The 26,803-nt window shown below is 36.3% G+C and overlaps 1 protein-coding gene across 6 annotated transcripts in view; it reads right to left on the bottom strand.

Moving 5' to 3' along the window:
* TPD52L1 (TPD52 like 1) overlaps nt 1-26,803 on the bottom strand; it is a 199,922-nt gene that overhangs the window by 13,391 nt on the left and 159,728 nt on the right. For 5 of the 6 annotated variants that reach the window (XM_007484508.3, XM_056818724.1, XM_007484507.3 and 2 more), the window contains exon 4: nt 8,871-8,972. In XM_007484508.3, the coding sequence (XP_007484570.2) occupies nt 8,871-8,972 (102 nt within the window). Of the gene's footprint in view, nt 1-2,112; nt 2,186-8,870; nt 8,973-26,803 lie in introns of those variants that run through there. The other variant, XM_056818722.1, reaches the window with a different exon arrangement.

Below are 26,803 nucleotides of genomic sequence, written 5' to 3'. Positions count from 1 at the left end.
AGAGATTTTCCCAGACTCACAGAATGAGAATGAGGCATAAGCTGACTTTGTGGTAGATCATATGCAAATCATTCTTCCATATTATAAAATCCAAGGCCAGGGAAACTTGAATCAAGATATGGGTTCAAGTATTTTCTGCCCTTAAAACAACTTTGTACGTATCCTACCAAGTGAATGAAGCAAATTCTATGCTTCAATTTACATTTAGCAATAAGAATTAAATCTCTCATCTCATAAAGGTCTATCCTTATCTCTATATGTGGGACAAAAATCACCCTTTCTTCACATACTTGATTCAAACTTTTCCTGGGAATTTTTTTAAAAGGGATCTTTCCCCATCTTGTTGAGATAAATTAAAGTCACAGATATATTTTTAAAGCAGCCTATTCTTTCCCTAAATTACTGAACCTAGAAAGTCAACAAGGTTATAATTTCCCTAGACCAGTGACAGTGAACCTTTTAGAGACAGAGTGCCAAGTCCCTCCTCCCCAAAGTGCTAGGGGAGGGACGAAGTGCTCTCATTGGGCTACTGGGTGGAGGGGCAGGGGAAGTGAGGAATGTCCTGAGCAAATGTAGAGAGGGGGGAAGTGAGTGGCCTGAGCATTCTGCTCCCCTCTAGCTCTGCCACCTGTGAGCTGCCCACCTTACCCCCTGTGAGCTTCCATTGGGTTACTGGGCAGAAGGGTAGGGGATGTGAAAAAAAATATCATCAGGCACAATGGAGAGGGGGAGGAGAGCAGCTCTGCATGAGTACTTCTGCCTGTCCAGTAAAGAACTCTGGGGTGAGGTGGGGGAGAGTGGCTATGTGCCCACAGAGAGCACTACGTGCCATCTTTGGCAAGAGTGCCAAAGGTTCATCATCACTGCCTTGGACTAATACTTTCTCAATAACACCTTTCATTGTGCTGTCTCAGCTTTCAGCTTTATGAAAGATTCTTGTGCACCTTGTTAACCTTTCCCTAAAATATCACTCAAGGGAATCAATAATGTATCACTTTCCTGGAAGGCATAAAGAAAAGCCACAATTGAGTAAGACTAGCAATACTTACTGTTTACTTTAGACAAATTTTTTGACAAACTGTAGGCAAAAGCATTTTCTCATAAATTACATGAAAATGAAATTAGAGAATATGCTTCACAGTAGATACTAGAACTATCAATCTGTTGATCTCAATTTCAGGAAAATTTCTTTTCCAAAAGAAAATAGACACAGGATAAGCAAAGCCTTGAAATTACAAGTGAACTATCATGATATTTTTTTCAAAATTTGAGATAGAAAATATTTACAAAGAAGTAGAAGAGCCAAGCAAAAGGCATGCATAGTTTAGGAAAAGGAAGAAAAGGAGGCTACATCTTAAATTTTGACTACATATTAGCAGTTATGTGTAACAAGCTGTAAAATATAGTGAATTAATTTTGCAACTTTAATTGATATTTTGTTGTTTCTATTTTAAGTGTATGTAAAGGTCTTTTATGTATGTGGGAAGAATCTGTGAAGAAAAAAGATATTCCTAGGAGAATTATTTCCCAGACTGTGGAATAAAGGAATGTTAATTATTCAGAAAAGACAAATGTTTTAATCATTAACCCTCTGTGTATATATAACACCCTTCAGTTTTCTTCCTCTTCACTTGGTGAAATGAAAATCCAAATAGCTTTTAACAAACGAAACATATTTTTATGTTGGCCTAGGGTGTAAAAGGAAAAGAAAATACACTGCTCACTTCTAAAGAGTGAAGCCAACATAACAGCAACAGTATGGAAATGATAAAGCTTACCCAATGGAATGCGATCTGTAGCAGGAGAAGAAAAAGGAGAAGAGCAGTAATAAAAGTTAGCATATTTAGATAGTGTGGAGAGAAATCACTGCACCCAAACTCTGTCCTATTTTTGAAGGAGCCAATGAACTTGGTTCTATTTGCTATTTATTTACTCTTACATTTCTCCAAGGAACAAAAGTAAAAAGGTTAGGTTTTCCTTAAGTATTCTCCACTCATGGTGTTGCTTGGAGAGTTTTGGGTTTTGTTGTAGAACTAAATATTGATTACTGAAGGAATATAATATACAGAATTCTTGCTGTTTCTTCCTTGAGTCAAGTTTTTGTCCTCTTTTTACTTATTCCTATCTTTATCCATAGCTGTAGATATAAATCACATCTCTTAATTTTTGTTTTTTAGGAGTTCTGCTAATAAATAGGGAAGAAAAATAAAGTTACTACAACAAATTTTTGCTATGATCTGGATTTCAGTTAAACATATCTTTGTTACCACTGATATAAAGATAATTCATCAATTTGCTACAAAAAGTATGACAAAATTAAACATTTTAATCTCAACCAAATTATAGTCTAAATAAATTCTGTAAGATCTAAAACTCCAGAGGGAATTTCATTTTTTAATGTTATTAAAACATTTCCAATCTTTTCCATTTGTATGATACATTAAAAATACTTATATTATTCAATTTATTTTTAAAACAACTATCAGGAAGGTATCACAAGACAAGTATTATTATTTCCATTTTACAGATGGAGAAAGGAATTAACTTGAGATGAAGAAACTTTTCAGGTCACACAGAGAATGACGAGAATTGGAATTAGAACCTAAATTCTAGCCTAAAATGATGACCTTGGTCTGTGGTGTTCTGAATCCAAAAGAGAATTATGGAATGTAAACTTGGTCAATAAGCCCAGGAAATTATCCACAGGCCAGATTTTTTTTAATGAACTAGAAAAAAAAATGCAACCAAAAAGTTCAAACAACACATCATTCCCAATTAAGTTTATGATTTTTCATAGTAAAAAAGATTGAACCAGAAGGATTATTGATCAATACTAAAAATGAGCATGATACAGTAGATAGAACACTGGTCTAAGGTGGTTAGACAGGTTCTCAAACTACACTTCAAATTTTATATTTGTTGCTGTGTGGAAAAGCCCATTTTTTCATCTGTAAATTGGGAGTAATAAAGCTTACAACCCTTATCTCAGAATATTTGTGAGGAAAACATAAAGCTCTATGAAAAAGTGAGTCATTACTATGCTTAACCCAAAAACTTATGCCTAATGTGGCTATAAACCCATCATGCTATTGAAAAATTCACATAAGGAAAATAAAGAAGGAGGAAATAGAATTCTTTGAAAACTGTTCAATTTCTGTTTCCCAAACTTTGGCTTGCACAACAAGAAATCCCTGTTAGGTATAATATACTAAGGGGTATAATTATGTATTGTGCCTGTTTAAGTACAGTTAGCTACATGTCTTAATATTTAGATTTAGAGACCAATGGACAGGTTACATATTGGTCTACATCCAGTCAGATATCTATGGCTATATAAAGATGTAGGGAAAAGTTTTTATTATCTCTATGTTGCAGTGGATCTCTGGACATCTCTAGTTGAAAGGAAGTTTCACGTGTGAAATGATGGTGGGTATGAGATTATATTCACATGTTGGAGGGATCATAGGATCAGAATGAATTTGACTACTGGACTTGGAGTCACAAAGAGCCAAGTTCAAAGCCTGTCTGAGACACTTAACTATGTGACCCTGAGCAGGTCTTTTAAACTCTATGGTCTTTTGAGAGTCCCTTCTAGCTCAAGGAGTCCTTAAAAGGCCATCACACCTAACCTCTTCATTTCACTAATAAAGGAATAAAGGCCTAGTGATTTATTTTGCCAAAGTTACACAAAAAATATTAAGAGGCAGGATTTAAACTTTGTTTTTTGAATCTAACTTTGCTACTATTTTATACACCAAGCACTTAACATCAGAATATGTGAAAGTTTAAAATGCTTTGCTTGGATTTCTTGGATTGGAACACACACACACACACACACACACACACACACACACACACACACATATATACACACATATATATATACATGCATACAGACATATTTAATACATATAAATACCACATTTCTGTTCAAAAGGTTTTTTTAGGTAAAAGTATCTGGTACAAAATTCAGTAATCATATTCACTTTCATTTCATAAACTGATACCTTTAATGCACACAAAGAGGTTTGTAAATTCCTTTATTTTACTCTTATTTATTCTCATTTAGGTATTGTAAAAAATAGACTCGAATACAGGACTACAATCCCCACGAGCCCTTGCTCCACTTCCCCAGAATGCCTTGTAATCTTATCTGGGCCGAGATCAAGAAGGTATTTAAGCTGATTCAAAGGCTTTTGAGAGGCTCTCTCTTGGGTCTTTTGGACTTCCGTTTGGCAGCAGGCACGTCTCTTGTGTGATGTGAGGTTATTTTGTCTAGGCCTCTGGCCTAGGCACATGTTTCTTACTTGTATATTCTTTAATCTTTAATAAACCTCTAAAAAATATAATACTTCTTGCAGAGAGAAACTAATTTCTACCTGCCTCAGTCTCCCCAGTCTCTCCTAAATTTTAATCTTTACAGTATGCTTGTGAAATTAAATGACTTTTTAAAAATATGCACAATTTTTCTTATACCTAAGCTTCTTATGTACTTTGGCAGACTATTTCCTGTTGAATCTAAAATTATTTTCATTAAAATGGGTTGGAAAATACAATTAGTCTAGAAAAATCTGTCACTGAATTTTAAAAATTATACCAACATCTTACATGATGTTTTACTTATTGATTTGAGCTATAGATTGTTGTCTTCTTTTTTATAATGGAAGAGCTTGAATCCTTTAGTGAAGGTAATAACTTGAAGAAATATTGAGAAATCTTGGGAAATATACTTTAAATCATCCAGGAAAGAAATGTTGGAAACATTAGAAAATAGAATAGAATAGAAACAATAGAGAAACAAATTTCTATTTGTATGTATGTATGAACATACTTATGTCCTTACATAATTTATAGGCACATTGTTCAAATTTTACTTCAATATACAAGTTGACCTGTGTGTCTGTGAAACAGAAGAATGGCTCCTTATTAGAGTGCTACCTCTGAAGTCTACATGTCTCATCATAGTACAGGGTGTCCCAAAAGTCTTTGAGCAATTTTAAACGTTTAACAGCTCAAGTCTTTTGGAACACCCTGTATAAGTGAAGTATCCGTATTAATAAAGCCCTTTTTAATGCTTCAGTAACTAGACTTTTTAGATGGGTTCCAAGATAGGTCTGTCTTATAAAGAAATCAGAAATAGAAGGCAACTAGTGAGTACTATAATGCTAACCTCCTAGAAGAGTATGGAAAGCTATTCAATAATTTTTGGAAGGAACAAATTTTTGAAGTTATGAGATCTCAGTTACAACATAAAACATGACTTTTCTCATTTTAGGAGACCAATTAAAGCTCTACTGAGAAGTGTAGTCAATAACGAATTATCCCTCCAAGGACACACACTGCAGAAGTTTGAAGATGCATAGTCAGAAGAAGGTCTAGTTCCTCCTCATTCTCTTAATTTTAGTGCCTTTTCTCTTTTAATTCTTTCTTGTTTACCTTGTGCATAGCTAGTTTTTACATTTTTGTCTGCTTATTGTCTCTTTCATGAGACTGTGATTTTCTTAGGGGGCAGAAACTGCTCTTTGCCTTTTTTTCATCCCCAGCACTAAACATAGTGCCTGGCACACAGTAGGTGCCTAAGAAGTATTTATTAATCAACTCTTTAGTAACTGCCTCATATTTATTTCTAGTTTGTAATAATAACATGTCACAAAATATATAATCCAATATTTTACATCTGTCCCACCCTCTTTCATTGAGGAATCCCAACTATTTTATTTGTGTCACCATATTAATGAAAGGTAAAAATGAAATCCTGCACTCAGATGCTTGTTTATGGATTCATTTAACTCAGGTGACTGAGAGATTGTACAAGTAGGAGTCAACTTATTTTTGTTGAAAACATAGTATTGATTCTAAAACAAATATTTCTACCTCATGTGACAAAGCTGCAAATATAGTCTTGCTACTTACTTTATATTCATAAAAATTACTTATTTTTAAAGGAAAAGAATTAAAAAATAAAATTCTTTTTCTAGTGACATGTAGTAAAACATAAGACTTAAAAACCTGAGTTCAAGTTTTGACACTGTCACTAACTAGATGTATTCACCTTAATTAGGCAAGCCACAACCTCTTTGGGTTTATTTTCCTTCATCTCTGAAATAAGAAGCTTGGACTAGAACCCCTACTGAGTTCTTCCCATTATGATTCTATAGGATCCTACTGAACTAAAAGACACAGAAGAAACCTTAAAAATCTTGAATGTAATTAGCTTCCTATAGCATATTCTTGCTTTGCAACACTAAAACATCAGAAATAGATACTGGCAGGGCTGGGGCTCGTCTTATGGACACTTTTTATTGTTTTATTAAATTTTCGACATCTAACTTTAGAGATCGTGAATGAGTAGAGGCAATGAAATTCTCTGATGTCAAAAATCCCACCTGAACTGCTTGCAGATTTCCCCAAAGAACTCCGAGGCCTCAGACTCCATACCTGTTTTTCTCTATTCTTATGCTTCACTGCAAGACTTTCAACAGCCAGGCTGTTCTGTACCACCGTATACCATATACATTTTTGCTGTCAATTTTTAGACCGAGGGAGAGGCTCCATTGCCCTTAAGATTCCTTTCTGGAGAAATCTCCCCGCGTGTGTGCATGTGCTTGTGAGTATACATACATGGCTCCATAGCTATGCCTGCACACATAATATGTACATATCTATTACATATACGCAATAATTACTATCTCTCTAAAACTGCATAAGCATATACACATATACTTTATAGATATACTTTTATAGGATATCCAGACTCATGTTTTGTATTAGATGGCCCTTCAAAAACCAGGGCTGGGTACATTTTGACACTGGGCACTCCTGAGACAGGCCCAGTCTGGCAAAGCTGGTAGATGGTGGCCAACATCATCATGGCCTCCAGCAGTTCCACCTGTGTGACGGGTGAGCCGCCTCTGCCCTTGCTGATCCGTGTAAAGCGGACAGTCAAAGCCAGTGCCACTTAGCTGCAGGAAGTGGGATTCCCCAACAAAGCCATCACTCAATAAAAAGATAAGCAAAAAGCAGAAGGTGGCAGGTAGGAATGTGGCTAGCTGGTACAGTGGATAGAGTGCTGGGCCTGCAGGCAAGAAGACTCCTCTTTGTGAGTTCAATTTAGTCTCAGACACTTACTATCACTGTGTGACCCTGGGCAATTCACTCAACACTGTTTGCCTCAGTTTCCTCATTTGTAAAATGAGTCGGAGAAGGAAATGGCCAACCACTCCAGAATCTTTGCCACAAAATGCCTAAATGGGGTCAGAAAGAATTGGACACAACTGAATAACAACAAAAGGGAGGGGGGAGTGAGAGAACAACGTCTGAAATATATACAAAAGGAAGAACAACTCATCTTTTACACCATTTCAGTCTCTTTCCTTGCTTTTCTCCTTCCTCTATTTATCATCATGGAGAAGCAACTCTATCTGCAGAGTGTCATATAAACGGACAGATTAAGAGAAGATAGAAAGGAAACTGGGCGACGCAGCTGAATGTGGAGTCATGGGCCATGGCTGTGAATCCCAGTTTTGTCTTCACGAGTCGCTTAATCAACAAGAATTTATTAGGCATTTACCCCGTCCCAGGCACTTTTACAAGGCCTGTTTCCTCTAAACTCTGAGCGCCCATCTCTGTCCCCTCAACTACTTGGCATTTCTGTCCCCTATGCACACACATGTATAGCTTATGTACACACCAGAAGGCAGCATTACTGCTGCACATGTACACGTGGGTAGTCTGAGCAGACACACGCATGCATTTACACCCAGGCACATTTTGGTATAGGTACATATATGGGTGTGTACAGAGAGAAACCGAGAGATGGAGACACAGGCACATGCAGACCGACTGTCTTGCCAAAGAGAAGGGCAGTTCTAGAAAACAGGGTCTGGTTTGTTTTTGTCTCTCTCCACCATGCCTGGCATGAAGGCAGTGTTTGGCTGAGTGTTTCTTCTTCTGCATGATGGGGGGTGGCCCACGTAGCCTGGGGCCCCCTCGAGCTCTGCCCCTGGGAGGCCATGACCTGACTGTGACTTCATCATAGGGGAACTCTTGGTGGGCAGAATGCCTCCACCACTGCAAGTCACAACTCCTCTATGATTTATATTCTTAGGAAAGAGCCAGAGGCGCAGAAGGTACGTGACTGGCCTAAAGTCACTTAGCTGGAAGTATCTGAGTCACTGAATTCAAGCTTTCCAGAATCCAAGCTCAGAATTCTATCCATTAAGTTATGCTGCCTCTATTATTTATTAGCATTTAGATAGGATACCATGTAAATGTTCAAATCTGCACGCACACGCACACGCACACGCACACACACACACACACACACACACACAGATATCAATGAAGAACTTTTCAACTGTCCTGGTACACCAAAGGAAACACCTTCACTGAGGAATCAAAGGATGAGGTGTCTTGCTTTGCTGGGACTAGTTTCTAGCTTCGACACATTTTTCACTATTCAGAATCAACCGATATTTTCAGCATGTACGAGCAGCTCCGTACCAGATGTGACAGGATTTGTGTTAAAGGTTGGGATGCTAAGGAGGCTACAGTTTTCCAGGGAGATTCCATTTCATACATTTTGTCTTCAATGTTAAGATGATAGTAATTAAGCCTCTCCTCGCATGTGGTGTCTAACTGGACACTCCTCCCATTTTATTCCCAATCACAGTGATTATAAAAGGCTAGATTATCTCTGATTTCCACTAGGACTTGCGATATGGGAAGGAACTCCTCTGCCATGAGCTCCCTAGACGTTAGTGGCCAATGCCAGACAATACACAGCCAGGGAGAGAAGCCCTGCTGACCGTGAATAATCCCCTTCCTTCTTTTTCAAATCCAAGCCCAGACCTCATTTGTTCCAGGAGTACCTCATGTCTCCAAACTTCTTGCTGATGGCCGTGCCCACGTTGGTGAAAGCTGCCGTCGCCTTCTGCCCTGCATGGCTCAGAGTTTCATGTGTTTTCTTGTAGCTAAAAATACAAGAGAGCAACAATAAATAACTCAGCTGAGATAACAGACTGTTTTCTGAATAACCTTTCTCTGACTCCCAGATCCTTATTCAGAAAATTGTCTCTGGGGTACTATGGATGTAGGAGGCAGATAAGCCACAGAAGATTCCCATTCATCATCTAAGGATGGCTGGCCCACTGTAGTTTGCTTAAGTTATAAACCAGGTCTTGGAATTCCACAGCAATTCACTTGGACTTACGACTCAGCGTTTTTGACAGATCTTCTAAGGTGAGTATTCATCTCACTAAATGTCCCTAGGGGCCCAGAAAAGGGAGAGGCCTGATGGGAAATTCAAGTTTTTGTTAGATTTTTAATCGGTATAAAAGTAGCTTGGAAAGACAAAATGAGTTTAGTTAGTGAACCTCTGCTACTAGTTTGATTGACAAGAACAGGCTGTCCAAAGATATTCAGCAGCTGGTGTGCTAAATTATACCTTGATGTCTCCACCTCTGATAAGAATTGAGAAGTTAACAATTTCCTTAAAAAAGTTGTTAGGATGACTCGCAAGTAAGAATCTTCTCTATGAGGGGCAGCTAGGTACCTCAGGAAGATAGAGAGGCAGGTCTGGAGACAGGAGATCTTGGGTTCAAATCTGGCCTCAAACACTTCTTAGCTATGTGACCCTGAGCAATCCCAATTGTCTAGCTCTTCCTACTCTTCTGCTTGGAACCCGTCGATCAATCAATTCTAAGACAGAAGGGAAGGGTTCAAAAAAAATCTCCTATATCAGAGCTGTCACATACTTAGCCCGCAGACAGATGCCTCCTGAGCTGCTCTAATCATATTAAAATGTAACTGGGAAATATTTTACAAAATAAATAAAAACATTAAAAAGCCCTCCCATAGATAATGTAAAAACATATATTTTTTTAAATTAATGGGATACTTATGTTTAGGTTAGGGGCTGGCACACATTTCGGGTTTGATACTATGTCCTAAATAACCAATTTTAAGTCCTTTAATTGCCCATCTCTTTATTTAAGACTGTGCTATCACAGATTGAGAGGTTTTAAGGGACTTTAGAAATCTATTCTGTTTCTCATCTCCTTTCACCACTAAAAGTTCAAAGTACCTCTACTTCTTCAAAATCCATTTATATCTTGCATTCTGACTACTATCACAATAATCCTATTTTATTCCAACTCCCTGATCATTTTCAAGACAAACTGAGGCACAGAGAGTTAGGATCAATTAGCTGTTTGCATGTCAAAAGGAGGAATGTTATCAGGCTCCTTTTTGGAAGGAAGGAATTTCTGCTTTTTCAGATAGGCTTCACCAGACAATTGTTCCTACCTTTTCTATCAATCTCCCATATCTAAATTTACACTGACTTTTGAAGAAATGGACATATCTAGCTCTCTACCTAAAAGATGTTAAAGACAATTTTGGCCTCCTTTTTCACCCATAAGATGCTAATACATGTATCCTTCCCTGTTAAAATATGTTTTTGGATTCTAGTACTGAAGAAGGTGAGTATTCCTTGAAGTGCTTAAAATAAAAATAAAGCACACTATGTAGGACATTGGATTTGGATTCAAGAAAACCTGAGTTTAAATCTCATGACAGAAAGAACTATGGGAGTAAGAATGCAGATGAAAGCATAAGATTCACTTATATATTTGGATATGTGTTTTGGGGTTTGGGTTTTATAAGATTATTCATTCAATAATCTGGACATATGTTTTGTGTGATAATACATACATAACCCATATCGAATTACTTGCCAGCTCTGGGAGAGAGGGAAGAAAGGAGGGAGACAATTTGGAACATATAACTTTGGAAAACTTATGTGGAAATTTATTAAAATACAAAATAGTAAAATTAAAATAAAATGTACTTAGAATCACTCCTTTCTTTCCATTTCAATTGCCAACATACAAAGACTAGTTTCTGATCAAATCAAGTTTAGATGATGACTTGTTTCCAATTCTTTTCCCTTATAATCTTTTTTTTAAAATAAGCTCTTAACTTTATCTTAGAATCAATACTGTGTATTGGTTCCAAAGAAGAAGAGTGGTAAGGGCTAGGCAATGGGGTTTAGGTGACTTGCCCAGGGTCACACAGCTAGGAAGTATCTGAGGTCGGATTTGAACCCAGGACCTCCCATTTCTAGGCCTGTCTCTCTGTCCACTGAATTATCCAGCTGTTCCTTCTCATTTAGTTTTAAAAAGGAAGTTAGGGATTCAATTTTATGAGATAAACAAGATGGTTTATACTAAAGCACAAAGGCAAAAGGTCTAGCCAGTCAGTCTGACTGAAATGTAGACTGCATAAAAGGAAGTAACAAAAAAGACTGAAAAAGGCAGGTGGGAACTTGGTAAAATTTGTTTTTAAAAGTCAGCCTAAAGTTTTAATATTTTATCCTAGAGGCAATATGGAGTCACTGAAGATTTTTCAGTAGAGTAATGATATGGGAAAATCTTCGTTTTTAAAATATCAATGTGGCAACTGTATAGAGAATGAGTTAGAGGAGGAAGAGACAAAACAGAGGCCAATTAAGACCCTACTGTAATACTCAAGGTACAAGTGAGAGCCAATGAATTGAGGCAGGGTTATAGGAGAGAAGGAAATGGATGAAAAATTGCTTCATTCTGCATCTGGACTCCATCAATTCCTTCTATGATATATCTGGATAACTGTTTTCATTGTAAGTCTTTTGGAGTTGTCTTGGATCCTTACATTGCTGATTATAATTAAGTTATTCACAGTTCATCATTATGTATTATTTCTGTTATTGTAGACAGTGTTCTGCTCACTTCACTTTGTATCACTTCATAGAAGTCTTTCCAGGTTTGTTTGTTTTTTTATGATTGTCCTGTTCATTATTTCTTATAGCATAACAGTTTTCCATTACAATGATATACTACAATCATGTTCAGCCCTTTCCCAACTGATGGACATCCTTTCAGTTTCCAATTCTTTGCCATCACAAAAAGAGCTCCTATAAATATCTTTGTCTAAGTAGATCCTTGCCCTCATTTTTTTATCTCTTTTAAAATTCAGAACTAATAGTGGTATTGTTGGGTCAAAGGGTATACAAAGTTTTATGACCCTTTAGGCAAGGTTCCAAATTGCTCCCCAGAATGACTGGATTAGTTCATAGCTTCACCAACAGTGTATTAGTGTCCCAATTTTCCCACATCCCCTCCGACATTTATCATTTTCCTTTTTTGCCATACTGGCCAATCTGATAGGTATGAGGTGATACCTCAGAGTTGTTTTAATTTGCATTTCTCTAATAGTTATTTGGAGCTTTTTTCATATGTAGGAAGAGAATTTTAATTTCTTCACCTAAGGACTGCTTGTTCATATCTTTTGACAATTTATCAATTAGGGACTTGTATTCTTGTATAATATTCTTGTATTCTTACAAATTTGACTCAGTTCTCTCTCTCTTTCTCTCTCTCTCTCTACATATATATATATATGTATATATACATATATATATATATATGTATAGTATAGTAGTAGTCTCTCGGTAACCAAGGATAACAATTGTCTTTGTGTGTTTTCATCTATGATAGATGAGTGTGCACAAAGACACTTGTGTGTGAAGGAGATTTAACACACACACACACACACACACACACACACACACACACACAAGAAATGAGGTCTTAGAGACACCTGCTATAAATGTTTTTTTCTTCCCAGTCTGTTTTGCTTCTAATCTTGGTCATATTGGTTTAGTAGGTCAATTAATTGTTATGTGCCTCAGTTTCTTCATTTGTAAAATGGAGATAATAACTTCCAGGGTTTTTTTGAGGATAAAATAAGATATTTGTAAAGCACTCTTAAAACCTTAAAGGGCTATATAAATGCTAGCTGTTAAAATAATAATAATAATAATAGTTATTATCATTATCACTATTATTATGAGAAAGATCCCCTTTTCTTTTGAAACTAGGTTAAAGGCCCAATAGCATCATCAGGGTCTGATTTAAGTTCTACATCCTCTATAAGGTCTTCCTGATACATTTCAGTGATCCCCCCTTTTTTTCTGAACTCTCATAGTACTTTTCTCCTTCCCTTGCTCAAATAAGTCTTAAATATCTCCCCAAATAGATTATAAGCTACTTAAGGATAAAAAAAAAAACAAAACCAAAAAACATTTCTTGGGCCTCTTTGTATCACAAACCTAGGAGAGTGACCTCCATAAAGCAAATATTCTCCTTATACTGAAATGCCTATTAGTATCCTGGAGCCTGAAAGACTTTTGGGTTTGGTAGACCTTATTGGTAAATATGCATATTTCACAGTTTGTAAGTTCCTAAAGGGCAGCTACTGTTTCATTATTGTCTTTGTATTCCCATACCTGCCACATTGTAGGTGCTTAATAAAGGCTTACTGATTGATTAAGGTACAAGAAAGAGTCCAATAAACACTCTGTCATGTCTAATAAACAAAGGAAGAAACATACAAAGAAATACAAAGAAATACAAAGAAATATTTTTCCTAAAGTTATTTAGCAATAAAACTAACAATACACACTTAATTACTTATGCTTGTAAAAAAAGTTTTCCTCCCAATAACTGAGAGCAAGTTTAGTAGTGCAAATACTATTACTTCCATTTAATAATTTAAAAAAAGCCTGAAATTCAGAGTTGTTAAGAGGTCACATAGCCCTGACATAATGTGTCAGAGGTAGAATGCAATCCTGGATACTTTGATATATAGATACCCTGCAAATTAAGTTACTGCAAGCCAACATGTACAATAGAAATAGATTGTTCATCAGACTATTCTACCTGTTGTTTAAAATTGAATTTCCCATGGATAGCAAAGACTACAGAATTATATAATGTGTATTCCAGAAGAGGACTTCTAAATGATTTAGTCTAGTTGTTCTCAGAGAATAGTTTTAGGATCCTTGTAGGACCCTGAGATCTTTATGTGGTTAGGGGAGGAAGGGTTCTGTGAGGTCAAAACTATTTTTGTAATAATACTAAGATGTAATTTGCCTATCAAAATACTTCTTTTTTTTCCTTCAGATCCTTCAACCAAAATAATATACATTATCTTAAGAGATTAAATGCAAAAGCAGAAATGAGAATTCAGCTGTCTTCTATTAAGCCAGATATTAAAGAAATTTATTAAAATATGTAAAACAAAGCAATTTCACTCAATTATCTTTTTGTTTTGGAACAGTTATTTTTCATAAATGTTATCTATGTTAAATATGTAATCGATTTTTTATTTTTAATGAATTAATAACTATTTAAAAGTTATTAGTTTTAATTGCTAATATAACAAACAGCATGCTAGCATTTACATAGTGCTTTAAATTTGCATAGTACTTTGCAAACATTATCTCATTTTATCCTCACAAGCAGCCTGGGAGGTAGGCACTTTTATTATCAATATTTTATGGTGAGGAAACTCAGGCAAACAGATAGCTAGAGTCTGAAGTAATACAATTCCAGCATTCCATCTACTGTATACTATCTATCTGCTTGATATAGTCAAAATGATAGATATGCTCCACAAAACAAAAGTTCTTTGAAGTCCTCAATTTTAAGAGTGGGAAAGATTCAGAGACAAAAATATCTGAGAATAACTGTTAATTTATTTCCTTATTTTAAAGAGGACAAAACTGAGGTCCACCCAAGGACTATAAGAGGATTGTGTACAGAACTTTAGGTTGCTACTGGCAGATCCAGAACTAGAGCCCTAACGGCTTTAGATACTAGCTCCTTCTCCTACACATCACCCTACCTCTGCTAGCGATTACACTTGGACATCCATGCACTGGGGAGCGTGCTCATTGTCACAACAGCCATTAAAAAGCCCTTATGTCAGTAATGACGCTTAACTCACAGGTGCACATTCTCGTGTTTTGGCAAGTTCTCATTTGTTTAGTAAGTTTGCTTCCATCAACCATGTATCTTAAGGCATGTGTCCTCACCCATGACCTTCCAGCTTACACAAAACTGATTCATAGAGCATGTTTTCAGTTGCCCCATTTGCTTACATTCCCCTAAGAGGAAGCTTCATAACTCACATGCTAATCTCTTCTCATCTTCATACAATGTGTTCTTAGATTGGGAATATATGTTCCAATTATATCAAAGCCTTTCTTTCTCTAGATTATGACACAAAGCATTTAATAAATCTAAAAGATTTGAAAAGAGTGACCAACCAAACTAAATATTATTGATTATTGTATACCTAACATGCATGTTGATGCATGTTAGGAAGAGAAAAGATTAGGAAATAGAAATAAACAAAAGTAACATTTTCCATCTTCTTGTTTTTGTTCTTTTGCCACATGCTGGGTATATGTAAGTATGAAAACACAGACTTGAGACCAGTTACGGAACATTTGTTGCACCTGCTACATTTAGATTATAACCATGTGAAAAATCACAGCATAGCCTGAAAGCACAATAATCATGAGTTTCCAGTATTTGACCAATAAGTAGGCTATATTATCTGAGTTTAGCATGGGATTGAATGATAATTCAAATCTATCAGTGTATACATGAAGGGAGTAGAATTTAGGACTCTATGGAAACTTTAGTAATAAATGTACTAACCTATAAGGTTTTAAAATGCCACATTTAATATTTATTAAGGTAATATTTTTTCATGATGTGGAGACAAGTCCATTTCATATCAGTGATGGCATCAGATGGCTGCAGGACAGTGCATTAGAAGACATGCAAGAAAGTAAGGGGTCTATATTATTATTATTATTACTACTCCTCTTCCTCCTAATAATAATATTAGCAACCATTTGTATAGTTTTAAGGTTTGAAAAGTGTTTACATATATTAACTCTTGTGAGAAGGCAATGAACAGATGACAACCTAACTGCTGCTCTTAGAGCATATGCTGGGAATTTTTCCCTTTCTTTTCCCCAGCAAGCAACTGGGCAGAAAGAACACTTTCTACATGGAAAATATTCATGCTAAAGGGTAACTAGCAGAGATTGTTAAATCTTCCTGGATTTTAATACTCCTCAACAAATTAAGAGAAATATCACAATTGTAGGGAAATAACCAAGAGTATCCCCTAAAAGTGAGGTGTTTTGGTGTTGAAAAGTACTCCACTCCAGATGACTACTCTCCCCAAAAGAAAGGGCATGAAATTTGGCAGTGGTCAACACACTCAAGCATGGAATTGGTGACAGGGTTAGAAAGTGAAAGGAACCTGCTCCCTGGATGAAGTGTTGTGTGGCAAGGAGATGGAAAGGGGGCAAATAACTTCAGGGTGAAGAATGAATAGGCCAATAGGCCTGCAATGCCAATATTGGGATTGTGATGCAAAGCCTTCCTTCTCAGAAAAAAAAAATCAAGACTTCCAGTCAAGATGGTGGCTTAGAGGCAGCAAAAATTCAGACCTCTGAAAACCCTTCCTTACCGATCACAAACTGAATGCTCCTAGGGCACCGAAATTCAAACTGAACAACAGGACAGAGCCCGGAAAGCCTCCTCCTAGACTCGGATCAAAAGGTCCGCCCCCCAAAAGCCAGAGCCCTAGATCACTTGGATCTAAGGGGTAGGCAGAAGGAAAGTCCCAGGACCCATCCCCCCAACCCAGAGTGCTGAGCCCACGGCAGCAGTGAGAACCTCAGCGATGGCAAAAGGGCCTCAGGGCCTGCTATTCTGAAGGACGCACCTTGAAAGCAACCTGAGCCAGTCTCAGGGGAGCCCAACACAGATGGCAGGGAAACAGAGAGAGACTGGATGAGCCTGTAGCCCCCTGGCTGGGTCCTTTCATCTGAGTTTCACCAAAGGTTCCTGCTTCAGGGCAAATCCAGTCCAACCCAGCTGAACCTAATCCCATCAGGAGCCCTCAGAGCACAGGGAGGCCAGGACCCCTCCCCCCTTAGAGTGCAGGGTCTTCTGAAAGAACAGAAACCTCAGGGCTCGCAAAGGCACTGAGGTACCTTGCGGACAGTGCTGTGCGAGGCTCAGAGTGTGGAAGTTAGGCAGCAGAGAAGCAACTGGAGGGAACTGAGAGCAGTAACACCCGAAAGGCTGGCAGGCAGGGGAGGGCAGACCCTGGGCTTCCCTGGGAAGACAGAGCAGCTGCGGAGAATGGACAATTTGCCTGGGGCTAAAGCCTCGGACCATCAGACAGATACATGAAGAGTCAGTCCTCCTCACTCAGATAGAGATGGCAAACAGTACAGAAGTGCAAAAGCCTCCAAAAACCAAGAAAAGCAAGAAGAGGGTGACTTTAGACACATTTTATGGAGCAAAAATACAAAATACAGAGGAGATAAAAGAGGAAACACAAGCAAATGCTCCAAAACCTTCCAAAGGAAATGAAAATTCTCTACAACCTCTTGAAGAATTTAAATCAGAAATTATCAAAAAGATGGAAGCCTTCTGGGAGGAAAAATGGGAAACAATCCAAAAGGAACTCAGCAATCTGAAGCACAAAAAAAAATAACTACAGAAACACAGCCTGACCAAACTGAAAAGGAAAACCAGGCTTTAAAGGTCAGAATCAGGCAACTGGAATACAATGATCTTGCAAAAGAACGAGAATTAATAAAGCAAAGCCAAAAGACTAAGAAATAGAAGAGAATATAAAATATCTCACTGACAAGGTGACAGACTTGGAAAATATAGGAAGGAGAGACAATCTGAGAATAATTGGCCTACCAGAAAAGCCAGAAATAAATAATAATCTTGACATCATAATACAAGATATCATCAAAGAAAACTGCCCAGAGATTCTAGAACAAGGGGGAAATACAGGCATTGAAAGAGTTCACAGAACACCCTCTAGACTAAACCACCAAAAGACAACCCCCAGGAATGTAATTGCCAAATTCCAAAGCTTTCAAGCAAAAGAAAAAATCCTACATGAAGCCAGAAAAAGACAATTTAGATATAAAGGAATGCCAATCGGGGTCACACAAGACCTTGCAATTTCCACTCTGAATGACCTTAAGAAATGGAACATGATTTTCAGAAAGGCAAGAGAGCTGGATCTTCAACCAAGAATCAGCTATCCATCAAAACTGACTATATACTTCCAGGGGAAAGTATGGGCATTCAACAAAATAGAAGATTTCCAAGTTTTTGAAAAGAAAAGACCAGAGCTCTGTGGAAAATTCGACATCCAGACACAAAGAGCAAGGAATACCTGGAAAAGGTAAATATGAAGGAAAGGGAAAAGGAGAAAAATGTTATCTTTTTTGTTTATTCAAACTCTCTTCTATAAGGACTACATTAATATCAATTTATATATATTAATATATGGGGAAAATGTAATGTGTAACTCAAAAATTGTGTGCATCATTAGCATAGTAAGAAGAATCACGCATAGGGAACGTTGGGGGCATCAAGATGATATGGAGAAAGAGGGGATAGAAAAGAAAAATGGAGGGGGGGATCGTTGATGGTACTAAGATGTACTCCAAGAAATAGGGGGGAAAAACTAAATAGAATAATTTTTCTCACACAAAAATACACATGGGAAGGGGAGGGGAAGAATTCTCCTATAAGAAGGAGAGGAAGAGAGAGTTTTTACTTAAACCTTACTCTCAGTGAAATCAACTCTGAGAGGGAAGAACATCCAGATCCATTGGGATCTTGAATTTTATCTTATCCTACAGGGTAAGGGAGAAGGGAAAACCAAGGGGGTGAGGGGGGGAGGGAACATAAAAAAGGGAGGGAAGAAGAGGGGTGTGGGGGAGGGAACAAAAAGGGAGGGGCTAGAAAGGGAAATATATCAAGGGAGGGGACAAGGGGGACTGATTTGTTTCAATATGTAATTGAAAAAATAAAATTCCATTAAAAAAGAATATCATTGTTATATGATAATAACAGTGATCATTTAGCATAAAAACCACATGTAAGTAATTGTCATAACAAAAATACAATATTACATATTGTAGTAAGGAAATTAGGAAATATATTGATTAGGCATGGATAAGATAAGAACTTTGAGAAAAGGGTCTCTGAGGATGCAGGCAAAGCAGAGTGCTGAGCATGAAATCAGAACGAAGGTAAGAAGCAGTTAAAATTCTGACAGTTGGTGACTGAGCAGGGAGAGTTACTGACACTCACTCACTGGCTTTTTGTGAAGACAGACATCTTAGACCTTCCTCTTTGCTGTATATAAGAGAGAGAATTCTAAACCATCTGGAGAGGTTTTCTTACCCTCTTTACTGTGAGAATTCATCTTGAAGAAAGAAGTTGGTATATCTGCTTTGGTGGAGAATGGTTTTGTAGAGAAGAAATATCAAAGGCTGTTTGCCTGAACTCTGGGTCATCTCAGGGTTACCTTTTGGTCAGTCAGCCTGTGCCATATTGCGCTAACTTGGTGTTCCCTTGGAAACATCTTTAATAATATTAAGTTAATTTAATAAGGATTATAGTTAGATTGTAGTCAGATAGTGTTTTGGGGTTTTTTAGTAAATGCTAGGCAGTTTCATAGTAGCTGGAACACAAAGAAGAGTTTGCCGTGAGGCAAACATAGAAAGTTAGGTGGAGATAGTTTCCTTTTAGTGTTAAGGCTTCCTTATTACTGATCCTTATATCTGTCAAACATAAATAGACTTTTTACCAATATATAGTCTCCAAGTAAGGTATGTACTGACTTGGTGAAGGGAAGTCATTCTGGCTTTCCTTCTGAGGGGAGAGCTGAAAGATACTTTTGCAAACCGATATTTTATCCCAGCATCCTCCTCAACAACATCAATAAATATCCACAATATTTCAATATGCCTGGTCTAACAGAGCAATGAATTGCTAACTAGGAAACATCAGTTCCAAAATAAGAAGTGATAGTGCTTCCCTAAAGATATATATCTGACAAAATGAAGAACTAATCGAGATCTGTCAAATCAGATAGCCATTACTTATACTAACTTTTTGTAAATCACAAGGAAAAAGAGGGAAAAGGACAAGCACTTACACAGTGCCTTCTATGTGCTAAGCACAGAGGCAAAGAAATTTACACATTATAATTTTTAGTAGTCTTCTAAAAGACTACTTAGTAAAATTCAACTCATCTATGACAATCTTCCAGACTAACCACACCTGGCCTTCAATCATATTATTTACTCTATAATCCAGGACCTGGTCATATCTCTGTAGTATTTTGTTTATTTCTGCATAAAATTGTTGATACTTTATCTTCCTTGTTAGACTGGTCGCCTTCTAAAAACTGTGTGTACTTCCCACAGTTTTAATGTGCTTAATTATATGCAATCTACTCATTCTTCTTTCTAGGTCACAAGGTCCTTCAAATCTTCATCTTTTAAAATTTCAATCACTTCAAGATTTCATGTAGCTAATGCAGGAAAAAACCTTTAAGGCAGCTAAAAGCTAGGGCTTAATCATATGAAACCTTAGAATTTCATGCAGGCAGCCCACAAATATAGTCAAGTTATAAAATGTAGTTGGCACAGATCAAGGCTGCTCATATTCCCACAGATAAGAGGCCCCAAATAAAAAAGATAAGCAGGATGCTATGATTTTTAATAATGTATTAACTTGAAGTATCATATACTTGAAACACAAATGGGCTCAAAACATACATTTTACAAAAACAAAAGCACTACACTGTATTCTTGTACATTAGACAACAGAATATAAATTTTCTTTATAATCAAATTTATGTACCAATATTGCTAAGGAAAATTATTATAGATTTAGAAGTGGATGGAAACTTAGAGATTATTTAGTCCATCCCTTTTGTGGATGAGTACTTTTTAAATGTGGTACTTCCTAGAGAAAGGGGGATTAGATTATACCTCCAGACAGAAAAATGGAACAGAGGTATATTTTAATTTCCAAGTATATTCTATAGGATATTGGGTAAAATACCAAGATGTGCCAAATGAAATCACACACACACACACACACACACAAACACACCATCACCACAGAGATATTCTGAATCAAAAGACAATTTGTATAAAAAGATGCTTTAAAAAGATCATTATATATAGTGAGCCTGGTTTAATAAATAGTATAAAAACTTATTATTTCCCTATGGGATCTTCTTATCCCTACTACCTAAAGAAGACAAGAGAATATGCATATGAAGAGCATTTTCCCAAACCTTTCTTATTTTTGAATAAGAAAAATAATATATCCAAAAAATTAAAACCATAACATTTTAAAGCTGGAAAAGACCCGAGGAATTGTCTTCCTCCTCCATTTTAAAGATAAGAAAAATTAAGTCATCCAATGAAAGTATAAATTATGTAATCATCAATTAAGTCTTTAGTCCTGCATCTTCACTCAATTATCAAACTAAAAATTTTATTGAGGATTTGAATTTTATCAAGTAGTCTTTTGGGAGACTTCTGAAAATGTTCAAAAGATCCAAAATGAAATTTGTCATATTTTTGTCCAAAACATCCTCTTTCTGCTGAATGCACCCTACCACCATTTTAAGGCCTGAGGCCTACCTTTGAATGTGTCTGAAATGCAGGTGACAATCCCTGGATAGTGAATACTGCCATCACCCTGGCAATTCTACAAAACAAAGCTATGTCCAAGTCTTGGTAGGTGGCTCCCAATACGTCATATTATTTAAAAAAAATTAATATCATTCAAAATTAAACATTTGTGACTTTAAGCATTCATGTGATTTTATTAGTGACCTCGTTTTACTTTCATGTTAGCCACCACCATACATATCTGCAGCTATGCACAGTAGGAAAAAAAGAAGCATGAGGTACGCTTGTGGAGCAACTGGTATCCTACTAGTGTGGCTTGGCATAAACAACCAACTGGAGAGAGATATCAAGGCTGCCCATCCCATCATTTATTACAGCCTCAAGGTTATAGGTCAACTCTCCTCTGTTATGCTCCCAAACTCTAAGACTTTTGAGAATCTCAAAAAGCATATGACATAAAGCAAATGTTGCTGATAGATTATTTCATATTGGTGCATACTTCATGATTTCCAGCACCATCCACCAGCCATGAAGGACAGAATGTCAGAGGCAATATCAAAAGTGTCTTAGTATCTTCCAACAACAGAGACTAAAGGCCCCGAACCCTCTCCCTTAGCTTTCAGAGGGTAGTCAAGGCAGAGAGATTTACAACAGTATAGTATACAGCACAGCACAATCACACTGACATCTGACACAGTAGAAGATAAGATTTGGGTTAAAAAATGTTTTCACTTTAAAAATTCTATTTGCTATTGTGTAGATTTCACATGTTATGAAATCAGTGTTTTTTAAAAATTGAGATTTAGCACAAAAGGTCACAGAATTCTAGGGAATTGATAGTGAGAAGAAATGCTGTGCATGTTACTAATTTTATTTAGTGTATTGGATTCGATGGATTATTTCATGGTTGCTGTGTTAGAAAAGATGCATATTATTAGAATTAATGTTTTGTTATAAAGAACTACATGCAGAAAAGTGTGTTTTCTGCAATCTTTAGCAAAAGATTAATTTTTGGTGGTTATAGCAACCTAATCACCTATTTCCCATTGGTCTAATGTATCAACATTTCCCATTTTTGACTTGACATAGTTTTATAGGAACATTATTGCCATAAAAATTGAGGATTGACTTTTATCTGTAAAGATTTGTCCCTCAAAACAAGCTGCTGCCTTCTCTGGTTTCTGTCATGACAGAGTTGAGACTTGACTAAAATGTCTTCTATTTTGGACAAATTTATCTCTTTTTAAAAAATGGTAAATCTAAATAAGGTCACACACATATCAAAGATTCTCAAGAGAATTCTATCAGAAAAGGATTTATGTCAGTAAATGTACATATAGTATTTTGCTAATAGTAGGAAAAGTTGTTAATATATTAATTGGGAATACACTTGAATATTTTTGCAGAACTTTAAGTGGTTAAAAGTTTAAAGTGTTGGCAGTGAGACAAATGTGATAGAAATGTGAAAGGTATCACCAATGTCATATAGGGGTATATCATCCAGGAGGAATGTCTAATCTTTTTTATATTATGGACCCTGTCAGCAGCCTAGTGAAACCTAAGAGTTGTTTCTTAGAATAATGTTTTTGAATGCATTGAATGAAATATACAGGATTACAAAAGAAATCAATTAGAATGTAAAAAATCTGGAAGAATTCTTAATACAATAATCCATATGCTGGTATAAATATTTGATTCCAAAGTCAAACTTTTCCCTCTTAATACAGTGAGAAAAAGTTGCATCGATTGCCCTCCTGGCTGGCATGAAAAGAGGCTGTGACATTTTAAAGATTTCTCACAGAATGAAGCAGCTTATTTCCTAGAGAAGCTCATTTATATTAAAACAGTCAGAATTTTTGCCCACATCTGGAGTAAAGTAAGATTAGCTGCCCTTAGCTCTTCTGGCTTGTGTTGTTTAAATGAAAGATGTGTGCTATTATATTTGTAGTGAGATCTCTGAAGGTTTTTTTTTAATACTTTGTATCTGGGTTAATTATATAAAAGGGCATAAAAAAGAATTATAGCATTAAGATAGAACTAAAGTTTTAAAAAAACTCTGCTCATACTTAAGACTTACATTTAGCCTAAGGTAAAGCTTTTGAAACCAAAATAATGGATTACCTTCCTTACACCTGAGAAGACGAGAAGCTTGGGAAACAAGTTTAAGGAAAGAAAGGTTAATGTTTCTTACTTTGATGATTTTCATATATTCCAGAGATTATGGAATCAATAATAGGATGGAACAGGGAGCTGTGGAGTATCAAGCAAGTGGAAAGGTCTTAGGGCATCATAGTGTCACAGAGTAGGAAAAGACTTTCTTACAAATGAGGAAAGTGAGGCTACAAAATTGACATTCCCAGGATCACACACATAGTAAATGTTGAGGCAGTATGTGAAACCAGGAATTCTTGATTCCACATTCAGCACTCTGTTATAACACACTGCCTCCCTGGCGTCCTACCTCTTGCCCTATTATGGTGATGCAAAAGCAATTGTAGATAAGGGAGAACAAGATAGTTTTCTTTACTCTTAACCTGGAGACAAATGAACTTACTTCTTTAAAAATACATATATATTCATATATATTTTTCTGATAACTACTTCAGTAATTATTTTCTTTTAATCTTATATATTTTATTTTATTCATTTAAAATCACTACCCTGAGGAAGGGGTCCAAAGGAATCCATGACACATGGAACATTAAAAACACCTGATCCAAAGTTTCTCTTCAATTACATTACATATAACAATTCACATTTAACAGCTCACTTAACAAAATCTTTGTAACAACCCTATACAGGAATTCAGAAATGGTAAGATCATTCTGGGGAAAAGTAGGGAGTCTGGACAAGAAAGAGTACTTGTAGGAGACAGAATCTGAACTCTACTTAAAAGACTGGTAGAATTCTAATTGAGGGGGTCTACATAAAGGAGAACATTCTAGAGAATTATCTAGCAATCCTGTTACTTGTAGCAAGCATGGAAAAATGCCCTCAAATCAACTTAAAAAAATGCTCTTGGAAGGAAAGCAATTCTGAACATTTAACACCATCCTTTAGGGGAAACAAAGGTACCTCAAAGCCATGACAGGAAAGGCTGCTACCAGAGCCTATCTGGGTTGCAAGAAGACTTTCAGCTTCCCAAGTCAGAAGTATGTGCTTTTCTGTGCTCTTTGGGCTCTGTTGGCCAAAAACTGAAAAGTGAGGGGATGTCCATCAATTGTAGATGGTATCTGATGGTGATGGAATACTTTTGTGCTGAAAGGAATAATGAACTGGAGGAATTCCATGTGAACTGGAAAGACCTCCAGGAGAGCAGAACTAGGAGAACATTGTACACAGAGACTGATACACCATAGCACAATAGAACATAATGGACTTCTCTACTAGCAGCAACACAATGACCCAGGACAATCCAGAGGCACTTAGAAGAAAGAATGCTATCCACATCAAGAGAAAGAACTGTGGGAGTAGAAACCCAGAAGAAAAACATATGATTTATCACATGGTTTGATGGGAATATGATTGGGGATGTTGAGTTTAAATGATTATTGCAAATAGTAGTAATATGGAAATAGGTTTTGAATAATGATATATGTAAAACCCAGTGGAACTGCTCATTGGCTCTGGGAGGAGGAAGGGAGTAGGGGAGGGAAAAACATGAATCATTTAACCGTGGAAAAATATTCTAAATTAATTAATTAATTAATTTAAAAAAAAAGAAGTATGTGCTTTTACTTTTAGTGAGCCATGCCTGAGTTCATGTGAACAGTCTGACAAGATTCTCAGGTGCTCATTTCAAGATGGAACAAGTGTGAATTTACAAAGCTCAGTTAGTATTATAATGCTTATTATGGTGTGCTTTTTTTCTTGTTTCCTTCTCCATTCTCTGGTTTCTTTTTGGATTTGATGAGAACTAAAGTACCTATAATTTCTAAGTTTCTGCTCCCTGATTAGCCCTTTACATATATATATATATATATATATATATATATATATATATATATATTTCTACTATACTTGTCTAAAGTATTACTTAGATGACTTATCATGCATAGCCCTTGGTTCTTGAAGGATATGTATTAGCAAAACACAAATTCTGATGGTTTCTACACTAGAAAGTCATCTAACATTTATTAAGCATTGACTATGTGTCAGACACCGTATGGAAATACACAGAAAGACAAGGTCAGAAATGTACCACCCTATCAAGACCAAACTGGGTTTGGAAAGACATCATATAAAGTTGGATAACAGATGATAAAATACTTTTTAATATATTTATGAGATGTTCATATATTTGTGTTAGCATGTTCTATATCTTAGCTATCAGGCTCTTAGAAATCAGTGACAAATCATGAGATAGACTATTAAGGCAATGGTGTGAAACATCTTGCTTACATTGCATTGGTGTTCATAAATCAGATTAAAATGTAATTGAGAAATTTAACAAAATAAATAAAAATATAATAGTACATAGATAATGTTAATATATTGTTTTCTAAAGTCAAAATGCAGCCCATGAGAATCTTTATGTATAGTGTGTGTCATTTCTATTTGAATTCAACACAACTGGACACTAAGGTATAGAGAAGGATTAATTTTAATTGGTTGATTGTACAAAATAAAATCATAGGTCTTTCTAAAGCACTTCCATCAAGGACAGAGGAGGAATATTATACTGGGAATCTCCCATTACCTCAACAAATCCTTAAGACTCATGTACTTATGATTTTAAGTATTTGCCAAACTAGAGACTTTTTCCCCTACTGTTTCTCAGTTTTAAATTTGGTTTCTTGTCTTGTAGAACAACTAGATCAAGTTTTTAAACAAGCAATTCAGTAAAATAAATCCAGACTTACAAAGATAGAACAGGATGCAGAAATCCTTTACATTAATACACAATAACTGATCAAGAGTATCCCAGAGAGACCATTCAGCCTCTACTTGAAGTCATCTCTGGGGAATGGGAATGTATTACTTCTGCAGGCAGCTGATCCCACTTTTTGTACTGCTTTATTAGAATGTTATCTCTTATATGAAGCCAAAATCTGAAACCATTATGCTCTCTATTGTGCTCTCTATAAGAAAGCAGAACTAGATTAATCCTTTCTCTTCCTGAAATTCTAGTTATACTTATGCCCTAACAGTGTCATTTTTTGAGCTTTGGAAGCTCAAAGATGTTTTTGGAGTCACTCTCATTTTCTGAGTATGTTTTAGGTATCCTTGTCACTATAAGAGTTCTTTATAGCAGGAATTTTTTCTTGTTATACTTTCTAACCTTATTTCTTGAATTAGAACTTTGTGTTAAAGAGCCAGGTTAGGCTTGCTTCTGAAGAGAAGACCTCAGCTTGGCTTGGATCCATTCTGTATTCTCTTAGAACTTTTGCTATTTTCTTTGAGTATTAAGGGCTGTAT

This window comes from Monodelphis domestica, chromosome 2, assembly GCF_027887165.1.
Source record: "Monodelphis domestica isolate mMonDom1 chromosome 2, mMonDom1.pri, whole genome shotgun sequence".
In the NCBI taxonomy this organism is placed as follows: Eukaryota; Metazoa; Chordata; class Mammalia; order Didelphimorphia; family Didelphidae; genus Monodelphis; species Monodelphis domestica.
This window is presented reverse-complemented; position numbering and strand designations above follow the sequence as displayed.